The sequence below is a fragment of the Arvicanthis niloticus genome, chromosome 15 (genome assembly GCF_011762505.2).
Source record: "Arvicanthis niloticus isolate mArvNil1 chromosome 15, mArvNil1.pat.X, whole genome shotgun sequence".
Classification (NCBI taxonomy): Eukaryota; Metazoa; Chordata; class Mammalia; order Rodentia; family Muridae; genus Arvicanthis; species Arvicanthis niloticus.
This window is the reverse complement of record NC_047672.1, coordinates 62,062,249-62,087,597: the sequence shown is the minus strand read 5'-3', so window position 1 is coordinate 62,087,597 and position 25,349 is coordinate 62,062,249. Positions and strand designations below refer to the sequence as shown.

At 40.4% G+C, this 25,349-nt stretch overlaps 1 protein-coding gene across 5 annotated transcripts in view; it reads right to left on the bottom strand.

The window, feature by feature from the left end:
- The window catches only part of LOC117720592 (ATP-dependent translocase ABCB1), a 76,624-nt gene that overhangs the window by 28,351 nt on the left and 22,924 nt on the right, over positions 1–25,349 (bottom strand). Inside the window, exons 10-21 of one of the 5 annotated variants that reach the window (XM_034519158.2) lie at positions 16,116–16,287; positions 13,595–13,708; positions 13,344–13,454; positions 13,020–13,145; positions 12,722–12,925; positions 12,328–12,498; positions 11,915–12,076; positions 10,515–10,688; positions 10,194–10,340; positions 8,139–8,246; positions 4,781–4,858; positions 2,021–2,104 (exon numbers count right to left, since the gene is read on the bottom strand). In XM_034519158.2, the coding sequence (XP_034375049.1) occupies positions 2,021–2,104; positions 4,781–4,858; positions 8,139–8,246; positions 10,194–10,340; positions 10,515–10,688; positions 11,915–12,076; positions 12,328–12,498; positions 12,722–12,925; positions 13,020–13,145; positions 13,344–13,454; positions 13,595–13,708; positions 16,116–16,287 (1,651 nt within the window). Of the gene's footprint in view, positions 1–2,020; positions 2,105–2,138; positions 2,521–4,780; positions 4,859–8,138; positions 8,247–10,191; positions 10,341–10,514; positions 10,689–11,914; positions 12,077–12,327; positions 12,499–12,721; positions 12,926–13,019; positions 13,146–13,343; positions 13,455–13,594; positions 13,709–16,115; positions 16,288–25,349 lie in introns of those variants that run through there. The other 4 variants (XM_076913105.1, XM_076913104.1, XM_076913106.1 and 1 more) reach the window with 4 other exon arrangements.

The following is a 25,349-nucleotide window of genomic DNA, read 5'->3' as shown; positions in this document are numbered from 1 at the left end:
TACGGAACCCTCTCCTCAACCCTGACTTTTCAATATCAAAATATTTCATGGTATTGAAATTGATATATGAAGCGTGATTACTAAACCAAGCTATGCAAATCAGTACAGTAAAAGAGACTGATCACTGTACTAACCTAGGGAATGGTGGTACCCAGTCTATAAAAGTCTATAAAGTAAGGCTACTGTTCTTCATTAAGGATATTAAAATATACCTGGGCTTATTTGAGACATTGATTGGGTTTTGTTTACTTGGATTTAATTTGAAAAAAAAAAACAGTGATAAATTATGAAATATGTACATTCTCTATCATGTATGTGTGTTATATACACCCAACACACATATGTGTGTATTATATATGACATACATATATATATGTATGCATCATATACACATACATCATATACACATACACATATACATATGTATATGGTGCAGTGAACTAAACTTGAACTGAAGAGATGCTCTGTTAAACTGTGAGCAGGCCAAAGAGCAGAGTGACCTCTAGAGAGTTCTCCCTGCACGTTTGTCTTGGGAAAGTCAAAGTGAAGCATCCTGGGAGACTCATGTAACAGACAAGGATGGGGATGCGCTAGAATGCCCCTGGTCTCAGTATCTACTATCCTACACAGAACTCATTCCCACAGAAGCTGCTAGTGGACAGAAGCACCCAGAGCATCTACTATGGGCACAGCAGAGCCGTTTCTCTGGCTGTAAGCTTTATGACACAGGCAAATCCTGCTCTGGTAAGTCACAAGAGTCAAAGAATCAATGTCAATCAAAAGATGACAAAATCTCACTATCTGAGGGAGGTTAGAATCACGGTCTTAGCACTTGCTGATCTTATTAGAACATTCCTCCAATTCCTACAAGAACTGTACTTTCCCTTTCCCTCCACCTCCTGTCCTGCATGATGTTATTGAGCCTGGCCTGCCTGCTGCCTTCCTCCCTCTCTCCCTCCCTCCCAACAACTAGGCAGTCCCTAAATCTAGTCATCCTTTTGCATTTTTGATAACCTAATCTACCAAGCAGACTGTATGAAGGCAAGTCTTGTCTGTTACATGAAATACATAATTGCATCTGTTACATGAAATGTCTTATTTGTACATTGTTGTGCTATACAACTTGCCATGGGTCTTTAGTGTTTGATTTATCCATTTAAAAAAGATGAATATGAAAATAGTTCTTGAGATTTATCAGACTTTGAAACTTTCCCAACTCCCCTGTGTGGTGTCATATTCCAGTTTATTTTAACAGAAGCGCCATCTTGTAACCTGAAATGTCATCAGTATAGGTCTGTTGTAAAAGAAGCTTGAAGGACAATGATTGACACAAAGGTTCAGGGGACACAACCCTGGATGTTTGAGTTTTCACATCATCTCCTTGAAGATTATTGCTAAGGGGTGGGTATAGGAGAAACTGTAACTTCAGCCAGAAATTGAAATCTCATAATTTGAGAAATCAAAGTTATTCCTTCTGTGCAGGCAATACTTTTTAATATGTGTTTTGCTTCCTACAGTCATTTTAAGGAAGCTTTTCTTCCTTCTGCTCTGAAGACCTAGACACATCCTGACAAGAAGAAGTACATGTGTTCTTTCTTCAGTAGCAACTACAACTGTCTGTCAATTAACTAAGCAGTAAGACAGACAGACTGACCCTGTGAGACATGTTAATGTATTAGCAACAGTCACACCTCAGGTAAGTCTAATGGGCACAAGACTGTACAAAGTGATTCTTTTTCTAATGACTATTCTCAGTGCACCTTATTAATAGCATGAAAGCCAGCAATAATGAAAGAATGCCTTTAAGTTATATCCTATGAGATATGTATTTAATTTTATAATTTTTGCTACAACACTTGTGATTATCCCAGATTGTTAAATGGATATTTGCATTTTTGCTCTCTAGCCCCTATTTCCGTTGTCTTAAAGAAAGTTAGTGACTAACACCTATAACGAGAAAACTGCTCTCATGTTGTGGATGAAGATGGAAGGAAGGCAGCCACCCAGAGGAAGCACATACCCCTTTAACATGAGAAGCGTCATTGGCAAGCCTGGTGGTCAGTGAGCCAGTACTGTTTTTATGATCATCAAACCAGCTTATATCCTGTAACACAAAGGGAATTTTTTTAAAATGAAACTTTTAAATCTAGGAGAAAGGGACAGCATCAGCTATCACATAGGCCCTGCCACGAGCATCCAGAATTTAATGTTCAATAGACAGACAAGAGAGCCAATATGCAAACACGCAACTAGACTGTTTTATTTGTTCGTTTGTACAAAAAAACCCTCTACTTGTCTCCAGTGTAACTCCAGGTATAAAACAACGTTGCTGTCACCATGAAGCCTCAGCTCTAGAGAGCGAAGGTACAGGTGAAGGAATTTACACTGTCTAGATGGTAATTAACACTCTGGACATAAACATATCACAGGACAAGCAAGCAAGGGACAGCCGGTGCAGGGAAGGGGCAGGGAAGACTCATCTAAGGTGATCAGACATGCGAATGAAGGAGAGACGAGCACCTAGAAGAAAGAAGATGTGGTATCAGCAGAGGCCCCGGGCCAAGGCACACTGAATCTGTTACTGAAAGCTAGCAGGCTGTGGCTGTGGCAGCCTAAACAGAACAAGCCTCATGTCTTCCTCTGGATATCTTTGTACTACTGGATTCCCCTGAACCTCTCTGCTACAAACAACCATTGTGCTTTTAGGAAGACACCACGGTGCTGGGCAAGGGTGTTGTAGATTACCTAGGTGTGGATGGGTGAAGCACAGCCTTTGGCAACTGTAAAGACTATTCAGCCTTCCCTCACGCTAGACACATGTTACTCCACACTGGGATGAGGATAGAGATAATGAAACAATGGCTGATGAACAATTAATGAAGAGGTAAGATACTCAACAGCGAGGGAAGTCATTAAGAATTTGGTCTGAACAGTGGGTAGAGAGGAGAAAGAGTAGGTAAGCCTGCAGAGGAAAGGGAAATCAAAGTTCAAGTTTGGAAATATGGCAATTTGAGAGATTTATCAATATCAAAGGAGAGAAGCTAAAGACACAAATAGTTAACTATAGCCAGGGCAGGATAAATGAAGGAGACTAAAATGCCAAAAGCCATGTACACTAAAATGATGTTCAACGTTAAAAGAGGATGTTCTTGGTGCTATCTCATATTTTTAAAGCAAACACAGGAAAGTCTGTGGTTCTGAAGCATGAATTTACATCTGTCACAAGTAACTGATGTTTATAAATATCTGAAGCAGTGATATTCAAAACAGTAACTGATCTTCATAGAAAATAGTTAACAAAAATCACCAAAGTGCAATGATTCAATGTAGCCTGTATCAACACACTTTTTAGTACCTCGGGTATGAAAGTCTGTCCCCACTAAAAAAATGGCCTTGAAGACAGAAGCTATGCATTTCTGAATACCTTAATACTATATGTATAAGGAGTGGCTTTCACACGTTTGCTTTACTGCATGGTTTATGGAAAGGGCATCACACACACACACACACACACACACACTATCCACTCAACTCTTGAAGAATGGTGGAGCTGGGGGCTGGCCTGGAGGGTGATGGGATAGTGAGCATCTGCAGACTTACCAAGGTCTACCATGAGAGTGTAAGTAGAAGCCTGGGGTTGACAGTGGTTTGACAGAAAGCCCAAGGTTGGAGACCACCATAAAAATCAGGGCTTCCTCACACATCAGACTTAGTCCTGACTGTAACCACATGGAACTACCAAGTCTCATTTACCTTCTGAAGTGTTGGTGGGAAGACTGGGAAAGAACTGTGGGATCCACAGCAGCTGGGTAGGGAACAGGAGTGCCGGCCTGGAGGTTAAAGTGCATGCTGCTCCTGTAGAATCTGGTTCCCAGCACTTGTGTTAGCAGCACACAATAACCTCTAACTTCACCCCCAGGGGATCTTAAACCCTTTTGAACCTCTGCAAACACCTACCCTCATGTGCACAATATACCTGCCCATATCCACATAATTAAAAAAAAAAAAACCTTAAAATAACAAAACAACAGCCAGGAATGTGGGACTGCCCCCATGGAACACTGATGCCTCCGAGCTGGGCTCCAATACCTCTGGCTTGCCTGGGCTAGGCTACTTGAACATTTTTTTATTCTTAGCGAATGACTAGTGATCAGAAATGTTTTAAAGTCAGATGCAACTTTCTCACAGTTATTAAAAAACAAAAACCTCTTTCAACCTGTGTGCCCTGGGATACCTTTCCCAGATCCTACTTCTCCTTTAAGGAAAATATCCACGCTGTCTGTTTTGAGCATGTTAAAGGTACAAAATGGGAGATGCCCTCTGTCCTATTACGTCACTGAGCTAACGCTGCATGTGGGTTACCACGTCAGTCTCTTAGAAGAGAGAAACTAGGCAGTGAGGAAAGATGAGGCAATGTGATGATTTTGTATTTATGGAATGGACGATATGTATTTCCTGAGGGTGAGACTCATGACAGAGTATACCAGGTTCACAGGAGAAGGAAGGAGTGGGGAATGCACAAACCTGACGGTCACTTCAGCTTTTGTAATCTTTCAATGCTGGACCAAAGGGCTGGAGGAGAATCTACTCTGGACACTCCATTTGTCTCAAGTCACCAGACTGACTACTGGTAGACAGATGTTTCACCAGCCTCAAGGTGAGGCTGAGGACCCTTGCAGGCTCTCCATCAACAAACACGGCAGAGCTCCTACAATCTGTGTCCGTGGGGCACAAGAAAAAAGTCGTACTCACCCCACAGGGCAGCCCTCAACAGCCGTACCTGTCTCAGCATGGATTTGAAAACCATGTATCGGAGTCGCTTGGTGAGGATCTCTCCAGCTTTGCCAAATGTGAAGCCCTGAGAAGCACAAAAACATGCCACACTGGTCAGAGACTCAGACACCAATTACACAGCAGGAAGAGGACCCAGTGTGACTGCTAAGGGAGTGTGTGATGATCTATGGAAGTCGCAGAGCCCCAGTTCCTGGGTTTGCTGTGTTGCTGTGACTCTATGCTGTAGTGTCAGGTATGTGGCCGCAGTAATGAGAGAGCCACAGACGCCAGTTCTGACAATGCATCCCAGTGATTCACACTCAGTGACAGGGCATCCAGAAATATACTACAAATGCATTTATGTGCCCAGTCCATCCCAGCCCTACTGTTCTCCCCAATCGTTCAACAGCAATCACTTAGAAAGATGCTATCATAGCAAAGGCTGGGGCAGTCTAGACAAGTTGTGTGGTGGTTTGAAAAGATTTGGCCCCCATAGACTCATGTGTTTGAATGCTTGGCCTACAGGTAATAGCACTATTAGGAGGTGGGGTCTTGTTGGAGAAGTGTGTCAGTATGAGAGCTGGCTTCGGGATCACCTATGCTGAATCTCTGTCCAGTGTGGAACGCAGTCTCCTTGCTGCCTACAGATAAAGATGTAGACCTCTAGGCTCCTCCAGCACCATGCCTGCCTGCACACTGCCATGCTCCCCACCACTATGATAATGGACTGAACCTCTGAAACTGTAAGTTGGCCCCAATTAAATGCGGTGGGGTTTTTGTTTTTTGTCTGTTTGTTTTTATAAGAGTTGTGTTGGTCATGGTGTCTCTTCACAGCAATAGAAATTGTAGCTAAGACAAGGTGTAAATATAAATTATTGTCTAACTGGAACACTTTGTGGGACAGAAAAGAGGCGCTGTGAATGGCTACACAAAAACCGAAGGTAAAATCTAGAAGAAAGAAAAAAAGAGTTTACAGTCATCCATCCATGAGGGAGGAACTGAAAAAAAATCAAACTTTACTATCAAAACAGACTGATGAAGGTGGCTCACCAAGAGGAAGCCTTTTATATTCTATCTGCCCATCCTTCAAGACTATACACTTCAGTGTCTGGAGGAGGGACAGTAACCAGGAAAGAACAGTAAGACACAAGTATGCTGCTATGCCAGGCCACATCTGGGAAGAAAGACAACCAAGTCTTCATTACAACGAGTGTGGGAACGAGGGACTAGGAAGTAGCAGGATTCCCTTTTGCCTGGAACTGGAGGCGGCAGCCCACAGATGAGCCATGGAAAAGTGGAAAAGTGGCGTGGGATGGCAGTACTATGCAACACAGAAGGGAGGGTCCTAATTCCATCCCTGTAACCTCTTGCTGTGTCAGAGAAATGCAAGAGGTCAGCTGGGTATTCCTTTTTGCTCCCAAGTTGCATTCTGGGTATTACTGAGAGAAAGGGAGGAAAGACGTGCGGAGGGCACACAAGCCAAAATCAAAAAGGAAACAAGGGACAACGTAAGTCAGATGGGGCCACAAACAGGTTTCTGCTGCTGGACCAAAGGGCATGTGAAATATCTTTTTTATTTTGAATTTGCTACACTAAATGGGCTACTACCTGTCTGCAATATGCAATAGGAAAATTGTTCCAGTTATTTCGGTAGAGAGCTACCTTCTGTTACATGGTGGGCTACATGCATGATCTCACAACCCCATAACTACCATGCTTAAAAACAAATTGGAGGATTTGAATAGTTGACAGGTTTCCATAGTCCACAGCTCAACAGGGCATAATCAAGGTTTACAGCAAGGAATGCGGATTCCTGAGCAGAATGGGGCCCAGCCTGACTCCCTGTCTCTTACTGAGGTCCCTGCCTGTTTCTAAGAGGAGCAGCTAAGCATTCCACCCTGCCCAGCCTGAACTGGAAATCCACAGAGGTTCAGGGATCCACTGGCTGTTTCTCAGGGTGGTTTGGCAGTCTTGAAAGTCTGAGTTATGGCAGACTCAGTTTCCCCAGCCCAGCCAGACTATGAGGGAATGCTTTTCACTCCTCACACTTCGTTACTCCAACTGCCAAAGCTCAAAGCTGCCTTCCTCCCAATCTCTTACCTACTCCACACAGAACAACTGAGACTGCTCCAAACACGTGTGACTCTCCTGCTCTAGGAGACGTTCCATTTATTCTAGCAAGACAGAATTCTACAATCTTCTAAGCACTTAGTCAAATAACCCTTTTGTTCATTTTTTCACCTCCAAGAATGTTCAGGAACTATGTCTTGTCCACTAAAATATTAATACAACTAGAATGTGTTTGCTCAGGGCTAGAGAGATGGTTCAGTTATTAAGAGCACTAGCTGCTCTTCCAGATGACCCTGGTTACTTGTTGAGCACCCACATGGTGGTTCTTAATCATCTGTAACTCCAGTTCCAGGGAACTGATCTCCTTTTTCCGCCTTCCAGTGGTACCAGGTACATCTATGGTGCACAGACATAAATGCACACGAAACATTCATACACATAAAACAATTTTAAATTAAAAAGCCCAGAATGTATTTTTAAAAAACCTATTCAGAGTTTCAGCTGAAGTTTTTCATGTGGGTAGTCACTGACTCGCTGACTAGATTATCTCATAATGCTTCTCATAAAACTAGGCTTACTCACTTGCTTATATTTTCTCTTAATCATGACAAGGCAACATTTCCCATATTTTGGAGAAAGAAAGCTCAGGAAAAGACAGGTAAAATGAATAATTTCCCCATGGACACATACTTGGCTATGTGTGCGAATGATAGAAAGACCATCAGAGTCTACACTGCATGCCTTTAATTTCTTTGAGGTTGAATTTGAGTCATATGATTTTCAAGCTGCAAAAAAGCATTAAGGATGTGTCCTAAGTGCTTTTTGTTTTTTTTAAAATGATTAGCCTTTAATAGTTCTCCTATCATTGAAAAGGTTCTTTCTCTGTAGTAAGAGCACAGCGACAAACATCTCAATGTCTTTTTAAATTAATGTGATACATTTGCAGAGTTCTCTTAGCTTCTTGATTTTTGTTCTTGTTTGTTTGTTTGTTTGTTTGTTTTTCAAATATGGGAAGACATTTCTCTGAAGGCTGAACTGACCAGCAATACTTACCTCCAAACGTATCCCTGGGCTCCCTTACTCATGCTTCCTGTCTTTGCTCCAATCACTGCCGCACACTAATCCTGCCCTTACTACCATCAGGTCAAAGGCCATATTTGTGAAAAGGGTAGAGAAGAGAAGGCAAAGCCCACAGACTGCTGCAGCCCAGGTAAGGAAAGAGGAACCACACCGACAGAACCATTACATACATGTTTGCAAATCTTCCACAATATAGAAATAAAGTAGACACTTACCTGAAAAAAATATGTAACAAAAGAAATCATGCCCATGACCAGAAAGAGCAGCGAAAACAAGTTACAATTCCGTTGTTTGGTTTCATGGTCATCATCTCTTGAAAAAACCTGTGGCAAAATATTTGACAGATTCTTAGTTCTGTGGCTGAGGAAGGCATTCTGCATGGAGCTCATTCCTCATCTCACACAGTTTAGGGAGAACAAGACAGGCTTTGTGTCCTAGAATAGGGTTGGCCTCCAGAATGCCAACCTCCAAAGCATCTTCATTCTGCCTTCCTTCTACACAGAGCGGATCTACCATTTACAGACTCATCCAATATCGGGAGGGGAGGGGTTCATATAGATTAATGCATGCCATCATCCTGCTATGGAATAAATTATAATAAGTTCTCTCCACTTGGAATCTTGGTAAGAAACAATATTGTTCAACAGCTCTTTGTTTTACTATGTGCAGGTTTCCAGGCATCCCAAGCAGTCTCTGCTGACTATTTGGAACCAGAGAACTTATTAGAAAGCTCGTCCCGGAGGAAAATGGAGTCTCCTTCTCTCAGCAGCCCTTGTGTGGCCTTCTGAAATGTCCCCCACCTATGTTGGCCTATTGACTGGTATGTTATTATGAGTCTGTTTAGGCAATTATGTTGTCAAGATTCCATGGGTGTCTCTCCCATGTCATCCAGCACCAGGTATCCTGATTCTCTGGCTCTCACAAGCCTTCTGTCTTCCAAGGCAGCTCATTTTGTTAACTGTCCTTTATCCTTATTTCTTTGCATTTTTTTCACTAAATGGACTCAGTAGTGTTTGTGTGTGTGTGTGTGTGTGTGTGTGTGTGTGTGTGTGTGTGTAAAACAATAATAATTACGAAAGAGGGAATTTGAGAGCTGGTAGTGAGTGGATGTGAGGAGTTGGAGGGGGATGAAGGAGATGAAAACGATATAAATACAGTACTTTTATAAGAAGTTCTGAAATAATTAAAAAATTTAAATAAAAATATAGATTTCCTCTTACAAATCAGACTGCTATTCTCCCATTAAAAGCCGTGTGAGAATTACTGTCCAGAAAAGGACACACTTGCAGAATAGTCGACTGATTATATCTGCCTAGACAGAGCAATCAGCCCTTAATAATTCTGCATCACTAAGGTCTGTCAGATGATCCTGGGCCAGAAGGCTGAAGATCAGATGCTCCAACTTTTTGTAGTATAGGGACTGTCCAGGTGTTCAGCAGTCTCTATAAATTGGCTAAGTTTTAGAAGCTATGCTTTGTGCTTCCCATAATTTCAGTTAACTCAGTCATTCTGGATTTCTGATGGGGTTGAAAACGTATAGTCTTATAACCAATCCTGGCTATTTACTTTGAGAGAAAAGATCTGAGTGGACAGTTTTCAGCTGACATTCATTCTAAAGCTAAGAAAAAAGCCAGGTTCAGAACTAAGTGTTTTAGTTAGGAGAGATGACAGAGGTTCTGGTTAGTCAACAAAATGATGGACTGGGTATTAGGACTATCTTGTACCTCACTGGTACAAATTGGTATAATTATGCTCTAATTGTATTTTGAGAGAAAAGTTTTATTTTAACAGGAAGGGTGATATGTAGGAGGAGCTAAGGTGAGAGGAAGAGAAGGAGTAAGGAGAGGAGAAGAAGAAGGAGAGAAGCTAGGTGATGAGAGAGAGAAGAGGGGGGGAGACACGGAGGCAGATGTTCATGTATCTCCACCAGTCAAAGATAGTTGATATATCTAGGTTAGGTATTGGGTTACATTTCTGATTGAGCATTACCAAACTTATAAAGCCTTTGATTAACATTTCAAAAAAAAATTGTATAAAAGCAAAAAGGAAAAGGGAGCATGGGATAGGGGTTTTCTAGGGAGGGGAATTGGGGAAAGGGAATGGTATCTGAAATGTAAATAAAATATCCAATAAAAATAAAATAAAATAAAATAAAAAGCCGTGTGAAGAGTCATGCTTTTCTGGCTTATTGTCAATGGTACAAACAGGGACAATTTATTCACTCTTCATCAGTAAACACAAACAAACACAAAACAGACATCAGCACTTACCCCTACAATCCTTGAAAATACTATGGCAAACACTGGTTGTAAGCACCCATTTATAACAGAACAAAGTACACCAACAACAAAATAAGGCCATTCACTTATATTTAGCTTTAGGATCCGCCAAAAGGAAACAAGGGGCACATCTTCATCCTGGAAAACATATCCATGACAACAGAATAGTTTACAAATTGATAATTTAGGGGCTAGAGAAATGTCACAGCAGCAGAGGACACTTGCTGGTCTTCCAGAAGACCCGTTTCTGTTCTGAGCCCCAGCTCACCCAACTCACAGATTTACAGCTAAGACTATAGCCAGCATCCATACCATGGCCTCTTTTGTACTAAGTCTTCTCTCTTGGTCTTGTTTTCTGTGGATACTTCTGCGAATTGATCTCCTTATTAAAGGAGACTTTGATTCTTCTGAAGTCAATTCAGAGGCATCAGTGTCACGTTGGGATTCATAAGCATTATTTCCTGATTCAACTTCATTTCCTTTAGTCTATAACAACAACAACAACAACAAAAAAGGACGGAGACATTGAGTAGACACAGTCTAAAAGGGGAAATGACTCAGGGAGCATCAGCATCAACGAAAATAATGAAATATTTCGAGTTCTTACGAGAAACGACGAATTAAGCTGCTATGCTTTCTCATGTGATATATTTGCAATGAAAACCATGAAATAAACAGGGCTGTCACCAAATAAAATGGCTCTTACATAGTCGCTGCTGTGCTGCTTTGTTTGAAAACTGGACACGAACCTAGCTGTATGTAGGAAGAGGGAATCTTAAGAAAATGCCCTCTTAAGATTGGCTTTTAGGCAAGTCTGTGAGGGTATTTTCTTGATTTATGATTGAAGTGGGAGGACCCAGCCTATTGTAAGCGGTGCCATCCCTGGGTAAGTGATTCTCGATTGTATAGGAAAGTAGACTGAGTAAGCCAAAGTGAGCAAGCCAGTAAGCAGCACCCCTCCATGGCATCTGAATCAGTTCCTGCCTCCAGGTTCCTGCTTTGATTTATTGCCTGACTTCCCTGGATAATGGACTGACTATAAGCTGTAGGGTGGAATATACCCTTTTCTCCCCAAGGTGTGTTTGATCATGGTATTTTATCACAGCAACAGAAAGCTAACTAAAACTTTTTCTCCCTCTGGGGCATTCAGTCAATCAAGTTTGCTTTGAACCAGTGTTATCAATGACAATATGGTACATTCTATGTGAGTCACATCTGTCATTTAAATTTTCCTAGAATCCACATTAAAAATATGAAAATATATTTAAAAATTAATTTTAATTATATATTTAATTTAATGAATTCAAGATATTACTGTTATCTAGTATATTATACATGTAACATGTAACAATACAAAAAGCTATTGGGGTGTTTTGCATTTTTTAATACTAGGCCCTCAGAATCCCAAGTGTTTGGTTTGTACTTGAAAAATTTCAAAATCTATATTAACCAATATTTAAGCACTCAGTAGCCACATGTGGCTAGCAGTTACTATCAGAGATAAGTTATCTCTAAACCTTGTTAAACTGCATTACCCCTTTTTAAGTTTCTCTCTTTCCCAGAAAAAAATAACATAGATCACTGCCTGGTCCTGAATATCCAAAGCACTTTTCATGCTTCTCAAGATAATCAAATCAAATTTATCTATAGATTAAACGTAGTGACAGCTTATCATCAAGACAAATTAGGACTTTTCTAGAGTTCCCCTGTACCTGTGTCATGACAAGTTTGAAGTAAATGCCCTTCTCTCTCATGAGCTCATCATGGCTTCCTTGCTCCACGATGACTCCACCATCAAACCCAGCGATGACATCAGCATTCCGGACTGTAGACAAGCGGTGAGCTATCACTATGGTGGTCCGGCCTTCTCTGGCCTGGAGAGAGAGAGAGAGACCTGGCTTTTGATTAAATTCAGTCATTCGTCTTATGTTTATTAAATGTCAGTGCTTTGACATTATAAAACCAGTAAAGCTCCAGAAAATAGACTATGATTTCAATATACACGTTCAAGTGCACCCATACATATGTATGCGCGTATAAACATTTAGTCACACACACAAGGAAAAAAGTGGAAGGAATATTATTATTCTTATAATTCAGACCTTTGTAAGCATAGCTCACAGACCTTATCCAGAGCGGCCTGGACCACAGCTTCACTTTCTGTATCCAGGGCTGAGGTGGCCTCGTCCAACAAAAGGATCTTGGGGTTGCGGACCAGCGCGCGAGCAATAGCGATTCTCTGTTTCTGTCCCCCACTCAGCTGTGCCCCTCTCTCACCAACCAGGGTGTCAAATTTCTACAATTAGAAGAACAAAACAAAAAGCAAGAAAATATAGCAAAGAAATACATAGACACAAAGAAATACTTTTGATAGGGCGTGGGCTGTAAAATCCGAGGTAAATGGATTTCCCTGCTAAGGCAGTTCTTCCGCCTCACAGAAGGTCCCTGGGTTCCCGTGAACCACTCAGCCAGAGCTCTACTCTCTGAGCCTGGGGAGACAGGGGTCAGGCACGACTCACGTGGGGCAGTTTCATGATGAAGTCATAGGCATTGGCTTCCTTGACAGCTTTCTCTATCTCATCCATGGTGACATCTTCTCGGCCATAGCGAATGTTTTCTGCGATCGTGGTGGCAAACAGCACAGGTTCCTGACTCACCACGCCAATGATTTCCCGCAGATACCTCACATTGATGGTCCTGATGTCCTGTCCGTCGATGCTGACCTGGAACAAAACGTGTGGTTTTCACACTTTAGAATCAGGGAGTCAGAACGCTGGGCAGTGTTAACTGGTGCTGGCTGCATGCCCACCCACTCACCACGCCCTCTGTGGGGTCGTAGAGCCTCTGCATCAGCTGCACAGTTGTGCTTTTGCCGCAGCCACTGTTGCCGACCAGGGCCACCGTCTGTCCACTCTTCACCTTCAGGTTAAGGCCCTTCAGGATCTGCAGAGACAAGTGAGAAGTCAACGTTAGGTTAATCCCCAGGACAGGGCGCATAAATTCTGTGAGCTGAAAGGTGAATTCAACACTGGGTTTAAATATATAAAATGTATGTGATTATATTCCTTTCTTTTATAATATGTAAAAGAGTATCTCTATCCAACAGATTACTGAGTCATAGATTTATCATTATCTCCATACCTTAACTTCACTTCTTGATGGGTAGTTGAAGTGAACATTTTTAAACTCTAAATTTCCCAGTATACTGTCTGGCTTGTATCCCTTTGTTGAGAAGCTGTCAATGCTTGGCTCCTAGGCAGAAAAATATTTTAGGAGATCACTAGGTTACAGTCACTACTCTGTAGTGACACTTTGTGGAGAGAGGAAGCAATAATGAAAGTAAAACAATAGGAAAACTCTTTTTAGTAGATGGATGGGCAGGGCAGACTTACATTATCAATTATCTTGAAGATTTCAAAGGCTGCCCCTCTTGCGTTTGCAAAGGCTTCTATGTTTGGGGCTAAATGTCCAAGACTAAAAGTTCCCAATAAAATAGAGAAGAAGATCTGAGGAGACCAAAGCATGCAGTTACTTAGTATTCTAGAACAATTGACCGTTTCCTTCTAACATAACCAACTTCATTTCAAAATGGCAAGAATAATATAAGAATAGCAAGTATTGAATATTTTAAGCTTATGACTAAAAGATTCAGGTTCCAATCCTGGTAATCAGCTATATGTAACCCCTCCACAGTATACACACATATCACTGTAGTCAACAAAAGTGAAATAGTTGTCATTCTTCAATTAAAATTTAAAAAAAACCCAATTGATATAAATTTAAGTTTAAACACTTAATGTGTTTAGAATTTGGAATTAATCTTACTCACTTCATCACACAAGGGTGTATTACACAAGAAGACCAGGTCTATACCTGGGATTAATACTGTATATTTTCAGGACATTCTCTTCAAATCCCTAGCCTTCAAGGGGGCCTGCTATGTCTATGCTGTCAGATGTTACTGCCTCTGCAAATGCTCTCTCAATTATGAGGCACACGCTTAAGACATGACTCGTGTCCCCAGTTCATCTCCCTACACTGTGTTCCTTTTTGAAATCTAATGAACAGGCATTTGCGACTTTGTTCTTTGTTTTATTGAAGAAGAAAACCCTTCTTCTTCTTCTTCTTCTTCTTCTTCTTCTTCTTCTTCTTCTTCTTCTTCTTCTTCTTCTTCTTCTTCTTCTTCTTCTTCTTCAGAACTTTCTTGTTACTAACTTGGTTTTGCTCTATTGGGGCTTAAGACTCTTTATGTCACGACTCATTTCTAAGCCGTACAGGAACATGACTGTGTATCACACTCAGTCTTCACAGCAACACTGGAAGTCAGAGCTCATGCTTGTGTCATGTCTGGCGGAAGAGGTGAAAGAAGCCAGAAGAGTTTAGACAGCTGCTCCATATCACACAGCTGTTAAAATCAGACTAGAATTAGAACCCAATGAGCCTGGTGTGAAATCCTACATGCGCTTTCTAGTGTTTCTGTTTGTAAGGCAGATCTGCACTCTGTGAACATCTGATGCACATCGCTTGTCAGAAGCTGGGCCTGGGGCTCAGGAGTGGATGTGCTCAGGCTAACATTTAAGGAATCCCAGGGTCTATCCTCAGCATATGAGAAAACAAACAAAACTGTTTCTCTACATCACACTAAGCAGGACCCATTTCTTATTATAACTCAAGCTCCTCTCCTAAAACACACACACACACACACACACACACACACACACACACACACACACACACACCAACAAGAAAAATATTCAACTTCTTAAAAATAAGAACTATCCCAGCAGTTGGAGAGATTGCAAAGGACAGAAGTTCAGTTCCAAGCACCCTGATGGGCTGTTCATAACCTCAGCTAAGAACTACCTGCAACTCCAGTTTCAGTGTGTGTGTGTGTGCGTGTGTGTGAAACTAAAAATAAAATAAAAATTTAAAGTACCTTATAAATTGGGGGAGAGGGCAAGAAAGCCTGTTCCTAACCAAATAGACCTATAAATGGTGTTAAATGGGGTTAAAAATAGAGGCAATTATTATTTCTGTATTACAAATTTAAATTTTGATAAGAAGTGTTTGTCAGACGTGTGGTTCCCACCTATGGCTGCCAAACTCAATAGCTAAGGCACGACAGTCACCAATTTGAGGATAACCTGGGCTATATAGTGAAAGTATAAAAATATAGAAAGGTATTACATTAAATAATTTAAAAATGTAGCCGTAGTTATGAACTCAATACTTGGGGTATTGAACTCAATGTTTGGGGTGAAAAGACTGAGCCCACTATCACGGATTGGACTTGGTTAATCAATTACTTCATTGTCTTCAAATGAAAATAGCGCCTGTCCTTGTGCACAGTCCTATAAGGCAGAAAACCTAGAAATAGAAGTTTCTGTTACAAAGAATAACAATTTACATTTCTACAAATTTGTGAGGTATATTAGCTGCCATTAAAAATATTTTTATTATTAATTTTTGTTTGAGTGGTAACAGAAAATAAGAGAAGCACTTAGTACAAAGTTTGTCAAAATGAAACCATCTCATTAACTGTAAGCTCAGAGTAGAAAGATGGCTGACATTAATGTCTCAGAATCGCCTTTTCGATCTTACCTTCAGAGACTAAATCTTTGCCAGACCTAGGTTATATATAACCAAGTTAGTAATATGCCTTAAAACCATTTAAAGCCATATAGTCACTCTGTTTCCCTTCTGTGTATTAATCCAATTTAAGTGTAGCTTGTCTTGAAGAAAGCACTGTAACCAACCTTTCCCTTTCCACTCTCTAACCTGTGAATATTTGAATAAATGTTTCTTTGTAATATTTAATCATTTTTCAAAACATATTCTTCTAAGGTCAAATTAAAAAACACTCAACTGAGCTGGAATTTTAATGAATCCTTTTATAAATCACGTATTACTTACAGTAAGCACTTGTCCAATAGAATACTCATTTGAGAGCACCAAGGTGGTCCCATACCAGAATGCCAGTGCATATGCTGCATAGACCAACAGGTAGGCAATACCTATCGAAATGCTGGCGGTGATGGTTTTCCTTATTCCAATATTTTTAGCTTCTTCTAAATTTTTATTGTACCTGGAAGAAAAGAAACAGAAATCGTTACATACACTCCATTCTTAAATGTTAAGAAATTATCTCAATGTAACAGAATAATTACTTGAATAATTGGAATGCATGCAACCCCATAGCACGCATGCACTTTCTTCTTTTCTCTATCATTGCCCCTAAGGTGTACTATTATTACTTTATTTATTTGTTGAAGAAAAATGGGGCTTATACATTTTCTGGCCTTAGTAATAATGAAACTATCAAAAATATCAAAAGTGGATATTATCCTCCCCCCCCCCAAAAAACAGCTGGTCATGGTAGCTGGTCTGTACTCCTAGGTAGTACTAGATTTAGAAGCTGAAACATCCTTTGACAAAATCCAACACTCCTTCATGTTAAAAGTCTTGGAGAGGTCAGGGATACAAGATACATACCAAAGCACAATAAAGGCAATATACAGCCAGCCAATAGCTAACGTCTGATTAAATGGAGAGAAACTTAAAGCAATACCATTAATCAGGGACAAGACAAGTCTGCCCTTGTAAGACAAGGAGCCCCTAGGTAGGCTGAATGCACATTCAAGACCCACCTCTCCTACTGGGGGAAGGAAGAGTAAGGGTAATGAGGCAGAAGAAGAGAGACAGAGAAGGAAGATGAAAAAGGAGAAGGATGAAGAATTTAGAAAAAGTGAGAGAAGAAGATGAAGAACAAGATGAGGGAAGAAGAGGGCAGAGGAGCAGCAAATGGTTAATGAAATGGAGATACAGTGCAGAAGAATCTTAACATAAGAAAGCTATTTAAAGGCCCAGACCTTGAAGAAGCTTTAAAGACTGCTTGTTTCCTTGGGAGTGCTAGAAGGACCAACTGGGAAATTACACACACTATGGCAACTGAGGGTGTTAGCCACATTTTTTGATATTTAAATAAGCTGGACTAGGTAGGTCTGGAGACAATAATCCCAGAACCTAAGCAACTCAAGGAAAAGCACTGAGAGCTTCAGACCACACAGGGACACAAATGCTCTTCACTATAAAACGAGCACTTTTGGATTTTTCAATTTTTTAGAGTATAGGCTTTTGAAGTAAGACCTAATAATTTTTAAAATTTTCTCAGTTTCTGTTATGTCTCCCTTTTCATTTCTATTTTTGTTAATTTGCCTCTCTGTCTTTTAGTTTTCTAAGGGTATGTCTGTCTAGTTGATTTTCTCAAAACAGTAGCCTACAAATTCGAAAAAGATCTTTACTAACCCTACATCTGACAGATGGTTAATATCCAAAATATATAAAGAACTCAAGAAGTCAGACACCAACAACCCAAATAGCCTAAATTAAAAATGGGGTATAGAGCTAAAAACATAAGAATAACTCTCAGCAGAGTGATCTCAAATGGCTGAAAAGCACTTAAAGAAATGTTCAATGTCCTTAGTCATCATAGAAATACAAACCAAAACAAACCTGAAATTCTATCTTACACACATCAGAATGGCTAAGATAAAAAACTCAAATGACAACACATTCTGGCCAGGATGTGGAACAAGGAACTACTCCTCCATTACTGGTGGGAGTAAAAACTTGTACAATCACTCTAAAAATATCTGGCCGTTTCTCAGAAAATTGGGAATAGTTCTACCTGAAGACCCAGCTATACCACTCCTGAACATATACCCAAAAGATGCTCCACTATACCACCAGAACACTTACTCCACTATGTTCATAGCAGCTTTATTCATAATAGCCAGAAACTAGAAACAACCCAGATGTTCCTCAACTGAAGAATAGATCCAAAAAATGTGATTCATTTACACAACACAATACTATTAAAAACAAGGATATCATGAAGTTTCCAGGCAAAATCCTGAGTAAGTAATCTAGACCCAAAAGAACATGCATGGCATATACTCACTTATAAGTGTGTATTATTCATAAATTGCAGGATACCCATGATATATTCCACAGACTCAAAGAGGCCCTTATGCTTGAATCTCATTTAGAAAGGGGAATAAAGTAGTCATAGCACACAGATGGAGGGAGGGTACTGGGTGGGAATGGGGATTGGGAGGGAAATGGGGTGGGAGGTGGTTTAAGATCAGATATGGGGAAAGACAGACATAGGGCCAGAGGCCAGGAGAATGAATGGAACTCTACAGATGATGGGCTGAAAGGATAGGGAGTAGCTCTAGAACATGCCAGAGACCTGGAAGTCTTTGGGGGTAACCTTAGCTGAGACTCATAGCAGTGGGGATATGGGACCTGTAGAGGCTATCTCCTATAACCAGACAAAGATGGAACGGACACTGAGGGAACAGCCAAACAGTAACCGGCCCAACTTGAGACCCATTCCACAGGCAAGCACAATTTAATGATACTGTGGTGATATTGTCTGTGATAACTTGTCTGTTATGCTTGCAGACAGGAGCCTGGCTGTCCTCTGTGAGCTCCTACCCAGCAGGCGACTGAAACAGATGCAGAGAGCCACAATCAAACATTGGAAGGAGGTCAGGGAGTCTAATGGAAGAGTTGGGGGAAACATTGAAGACTCCAAATGGGGTAGGAACTCCACAGGAAGAACAAGAGTCAATTAACCTGGGCCCTTGGGGACTCTTAGAGACTGAACCACCAATCAAAGGGCATACACAGGCTGGACCTAGCACCCCTCCTCCAAGCACATACGTAGCAGAGGTGCAGCTCAGTCTTCATATGGGTCCTCCAACAACTAGAGTGGGACTGTTCCTAAAGCTGTTGCCTTCTATGGAATTTGTTCTCCTACCTGAGCTATTTTATCTGGTCTCAGTGTGAGAGGATGCACCTAATCCTGCAGAGGCGTGATGTGCCAGGGTGGGAAAATATGGGGGAGGGCTCTACTCTCTCAGAGGAGAATGGGATGGGGCTGTGTGAGCAAGGGACCAGGACAGGGAGGCAGCAGTCAGGATGTAAAGTGAATAAATAAATGATTAATGGAGAAAACATTTACACGGAAGAGCTGAACTATGGAACTGCACTCTGCCAGCATATGAGGGACACAGGCTAGATTTGACTAAGCTACCAAGCCTACTAGTTATCTTTCCTACCTGAGCAAACTGGTAGAAAGGGTGCCCCTAAGAGTGACAGGAGCCACAACACTCCAATTAACAATGCTGAGTCACCCTCATCAAAGAGAGATGACGCAGAAAAAAGAATTCTGCTAACCAACTAACTCCTGATGGACAAACCGCAACTCAAATCCAAAAACTGAATGAAAACTCAAGACAACATGTATGCTCCAAAAGGCATGGCACTGACAGTGACTTAGCTGAAATTGCAAACAAAGATTTAAAACATACGACAATAATCACATTCACAGGATTCAGGGAGATTGTGAATACACTCAGATTGCATACAAATGTTGGAATGAAATATGGAAGTCAATCCAAGATATGAAAAATAATTCAATATTGACAGAAGTACTGAAGAAAAATCAAAATGCTGCTCAAAACACTGTACTCAATAAGTCAATTAACAGCTGTGTGGAAGGCCTTACTTACACAGAGACTGGATAATGTGGAGGACCATCCAGCAAGACTTGAATCAAGGTAAAAAACTATTGTATCACTCAGTCAATGGCAATGACAAAATTTTAAAAACAGATAAACGGAATATGAAAGAACTTTGAAATACCACAAAAGGTCAAATCTATGAGACAGGGGCATCGCAGAACAAAAACTTCATACCAAAGGCTCAGAAAATGCTTTAAAAAAAAAAAAAAAAAAAAAAAAACTATACAAAAATTTTTTGCCATATCTAGGAGAACAAATGTTTGTCTAGGTACAAGACACATAGGCCAGAGCACTGAGCAGATCTTGGGTGGCAGCTCTGCCCCCAACCTCCAAGAACCCAGAGGAAGCGGGGATCCCAGGCGCTCTAACTTGGACAGTGTCTTAGAAACTAGTTCTCAGATCTGAGGCCTGGACCAGACCTCTGCCAGGTCTGCTGTTGTGTGGACTCCGGGTTCCACCTGAGACATACTGGAAGGTCCACTCAACCCAGAGCCACAGAGGAACAACTGAACTCAGAGAATCAGACAACATATCCTGAGATATTCTAGAGGAGAGACTGCACCCAGAACAGCAGACACCTAGCTGGACTGCTACCTTGGAGGCACCATATCCTGAGGCATCCTAGAGGTACCACTGTAATCAGTGCAGCTGGAAAAGATCACAGAGACATCTGGACCCCTAGGAGATCAGACACAAGCTAGATAACTGGAAAGGCAGGCTTCAGTCAGAGACAGCAAGTACAGGCAGCACTAGAGTTAACCAGATGGCAAAAGGCAAGAGCAAGAACGTAAGCAACAGAAACCAAAGTTACATGGCATCATCAGAACCCAGCTCCCCCATCAGAGCAAGCCCTGAACACCCCATCACACCAGAAAAGCAGGATTCAGAATTAAAATCACTTCTCATGATGATGATAGAGGGCTTTAAGAAAGACATAAATAACACTCTCAAAGAACTTAAGGAGAGCACTGGTAGACAGATAGAAACCCTTAAAGAGGAAACACAAAAATCCCTTAAGGAATTGCAAGAAAATGCAACCAAATGGGAGAAGGAATTAAACAAAACCATGCAGGATCTAAAAATGGGAGTAGAAACAATAAAGAAATCACAAAGGGACAATACCCCGGAGATAGAAAACCTAAAAAAAAGATCAGGAGTCATAGACACAAGTATCACCAACAGAATACAAGAGATGGAAGAGAGAATCTCATGTGCAGAAGATACCATGGAAAACATTGACATAACTGTCAAAGAAAATGCAAAATACAAAAAGCTACTAACCCAAAATATACAAGAAATCCAAGACACAATGAGAAGGCCAAATCTAAGGATAATAGGTATAGATGAGGGGGAAGACTCCCAACTTAAAGGACCAGTAAATATCCTCAACAAAATTATAGAGGAAAACTTACCTAACCTAAAGAAAGAGATGTCCATAAATACACAAGAAGCCTACAGAACTCCAAATAGTTTAGACCAGAAAAGATATACTTCCCGCCATATAATAGTCAAAACATCAAATGTACAAAACAAAGAAAAAATACTAAAAGCAGTAAGGGAAAAAGGCAAAGTAACATATAAAGGCAGACCTATAAGAATTACACCAGACTTCTCACCAGAGACCATAAAAGCCAGAAGATCCTGGACCGATATCATTCAGACCTTAAGAGAACACAAATGCCAGCCCAGACTACTATACCCAGCAAAACTCTCAATCATTATTGATGGAGAAACCAAAATATTCCATGACAAATCCAAATTTACACAGTATCCCAACACAAATCCAGCACTTCAAAGAATAATTGGTGGAAAACTCCAACACAAGGAGGGAAACTCCAACCTAGAAAAAGCAAGAAACTAATCTTCCAAAAGCCGTAAAAGAAGGTAGCTACACAAACATATCTCCTCTGCCAATAACAAAAATAACAGGAAACAACATTCATTTCTCCTTAATATCTCTTAATATCAATGGACTCAATTCTCCAATAAAAAGACATAGACTATCAGACTGGATACGTAAGCAGGACCTAACATTTTGCTGAGTTAAGAAAACTCACCTTTGTGAAAAAGACAGGCACTACCTCAGAGTAAAAGGTTGGAAAACAATCTTCCAAGCAAATGGTCCCAAGAAACAAGCTGGAGTAGCAATTCTAATATCAAATAAAATCATTTTTCAACCAGAAGTAATCAAAAAAGATAAAGAAGGACACTTCATATTCATCAAAGGAAAAATGTACCAAGAGGAACTCGAAATTCTGAACATCTATGCCCCAAATGCAAGGGCACCCACATACATAAAAGAAACTTTACTAAAGCTTAAAGCATACATTGCACCCTACACAATAATAGTGGGAGATTTCAATACCCCACTCTCAGCTATGGACAGATCATGGAAACAGAAACTAAACCGAGACACAATGAAACTAACAGAAGTTATGAACCAATTGGACTTAACTGACATCTATAGAACATTTCATCCTAAAACAAAAGAATATACCTTCTTCTCAGCTCCTCATGGTACCTTCTCGAAAATAGACCATATAATTGGTCACAAAACAGGCCTCAACAGATACAAAAAGATTGAAATAATCCCTAGTACCTTATCAGACCACCATGGACTAAGACTCATCTTTGACATGGACAAAAACAACAGAAAGCCCACATACACTTGGAAACTGAACAATGCGCTGCTCAATGATAACTTGGTCAAGGAAGAAATAAAGAAAGAAATTAAAGACTTTTTAGATTTAAATGAAAATGAGGACACATCATATCAAAACTTGTGGGACTCACTGAAAGCAGTACTAAGAGGAAAAATCATAGCTCTAAGTGCTCACAAAAAGAAAGTGGAAAGAGCATACATCAACAACTTGACAGCAAACCTGAAAGCATTAGAACAAAAAGAAGCTAGTATACCCAAGAGGAGTAGACGGCAGGAAATAATCAAACTCAGGGCTGAAATCAACCAAGTCGAAACAAAAAGAACTACACAAAATATCAACAAAACCAGGAGCTGGTTCTTTGAGAAAATCAACAAGATAGACAAACCCTTAGCCAAACTAACCAAAGGGCGCAGAGACAGTACTCAAATTAATAAAATCAGGACTGAAAAGGGAGACATAACAACAGAAACGGAGGAAATTTAAAAAATCATCAGATCCTACTACAAAGGCCTATACTCAACAAAATTGGAAAATCTGGATGAAATGGACAATTTTCTAGATAGATACCAGGTACCAAAGTTAAAGGAGGAGCAGATAAACCATCTAAACAGTCACATAACTCCTAAAGAAATAGAAACAGTCATTAAAAATGTTCCCACCAAAAACTGTCCGGGGCCAGATGGTTTCAGCGCAGAATTCTTTCAGACCTTCAAGGAAGACCTAATACCAATCCTCTTCAAGCTATTCCATCGAATAGAAACAGAAGGAACACTACCCAATTCGTTCTATGAAGCTACCATTACACTCATACCTAAACCACAGAAAAACCCAACAAAGAAAGAGAACTACAGACAAATTTCACTTATGAATATTGATGCAAAAATACTCAATAAAATTCTTGCAAACCGAATCCAAGAACACATCAAAACAATTATCCATCAAGATCAAGTAGGCTTTATCCCAGGAATGCAGGGATGGTTCAATATTCAGAAATCCATCAATGTAATCCACTACATAAATAAACTCAAAGAAAAAAAAACACATGGTCATCTTACTAGATGCTGAGAAAGCATTTGACAAAATTCAACATCCCTTCATGATAAAAGTCTTGGAAAGATCAGGAAGTCAAGGCACATACCTAAACATAGTAAAAGCAATATACAGCAAGCCAGAAGCCAACATCAAACTAAATGGAGAGAAACGAAGCAATCCCACTAAGATCAGGGACTAGACAAGGCTGCCCACTCTCACCTTACCTATTCAATATAGTACTGGAAGTCCTAGCTAGAGCAATTAGACAACAAAAGGAAGTCAAAGGGATACAGATAGGAAAGGAAGAAGTCAAAATTTCACTATTTGCAGATGATATGATAGTATACTTAAGTGACCCTAAAACTTCCACCAGAGAACTCCTAAACCTGATAAACAACTTTAGCAACGTGGCTGGATATAAAATCAACTCAAACAAATCAGTAGCCTTCCTCTATTCAAAGGATAAACAGGCTGAGAAAGAAATTAGAGAAATGACACCCTTCACAATAGCCACAAATAAAATAAAATATCTTGGAGTGAATCTAACCAAGCAAGTGAAAGATCTGTATGACAAGAACTTCAAGTCTCTGAAGAAAGAAATTGAAGAAGATCTCAGAAGATGGAAAGATATCACATGCTCCTGGACTGGCAGGGTTAACTTAGTAAAAATGGCCATCCTGCCAAAAGCAATCTACAGATTCATTGCAATACCCATCAAAATTCCAAATCAATTCTTCATAGAAATAGAAAGAGCAATCTACAAATTCATTTGGAATAACAAAAAACCTAAGATAGCGAGAACTATTCTCAACAATAAAAGAACTTCTGGGGGAATAACCATCCCTGACCTCAAACTGTACTACAGAGCAGTAGTGATAAAAACTGCATGGTATTGGTACAGAGACAGACAAGAAGATCAATAGAATAGAATTGAAGACCCAGAAATGAACACGCACACCTATGGTCACTTGATCTTTGACAAGGGAGCTAACACCATCCAGTGGAAAAAGGACAGCATTTTCAACAAATGGTGCTGGCTCAACTGGAGGTCAACATATAGAAGGATTCAAATTAATCCATTCTTATCCCCTTGTACAAAGCTCAACTCCAAGTGGATAAAGGACCTTTACATAAAGCCAGATACACTGAAATTAATAGAAGAGAAGTTGGGGAAGACCCTTGAATACCTAGGCACAGGGGAAAAGTTCCTGAACAGAACACCAATGGCTTATGCTCTAAGATCAAGAATCGACAAATGGGACCCGATCAAATTGCAAAGCTTCTGTAAGGCAAAGGACACTGTCAACAAGACAAAACAGCAACCAACAGGTTTGTAAAAGATCATTACCAATCCTACATCTGATAGAGGGCTAATATCGAATATATACAAAGAACTCAAGAAATTAGACACCAAACAACAAAATAACCCCATTAAAAATGGGGTACAGAGCTAAACAAAGAATTCTCAACTGAGGAAACACGAATGGCCAAGAAGCACCTTAAAAAATGTTCAACATCCTTAGTCATCAGGGAAATGCAAATCAAAACAACACTGAGATACCACCTGACACCAGTCAGAATGGCTAAGATCAAAAATTCAGGTGATAGTAGATGCTGGCAAGGATGTGAAGAAAGAGGAACACTCCATCATTGTTGGTGGGGTTGCAAGATGGTACAACCAATCTGGAAGTCAATCTGGCGGTTCCTCAGAAAATTGGACATAGCACTACCTGAGGACCCAGTTATACCACTCCTGGGCATATACCCAGAAAATGCCCCAACATATAACAAAGACATATGCTCCACTATGTTCATAGCAGCCTTATTTATAATAGCCAAAAGCTGGAAAGATCCCAGATGCC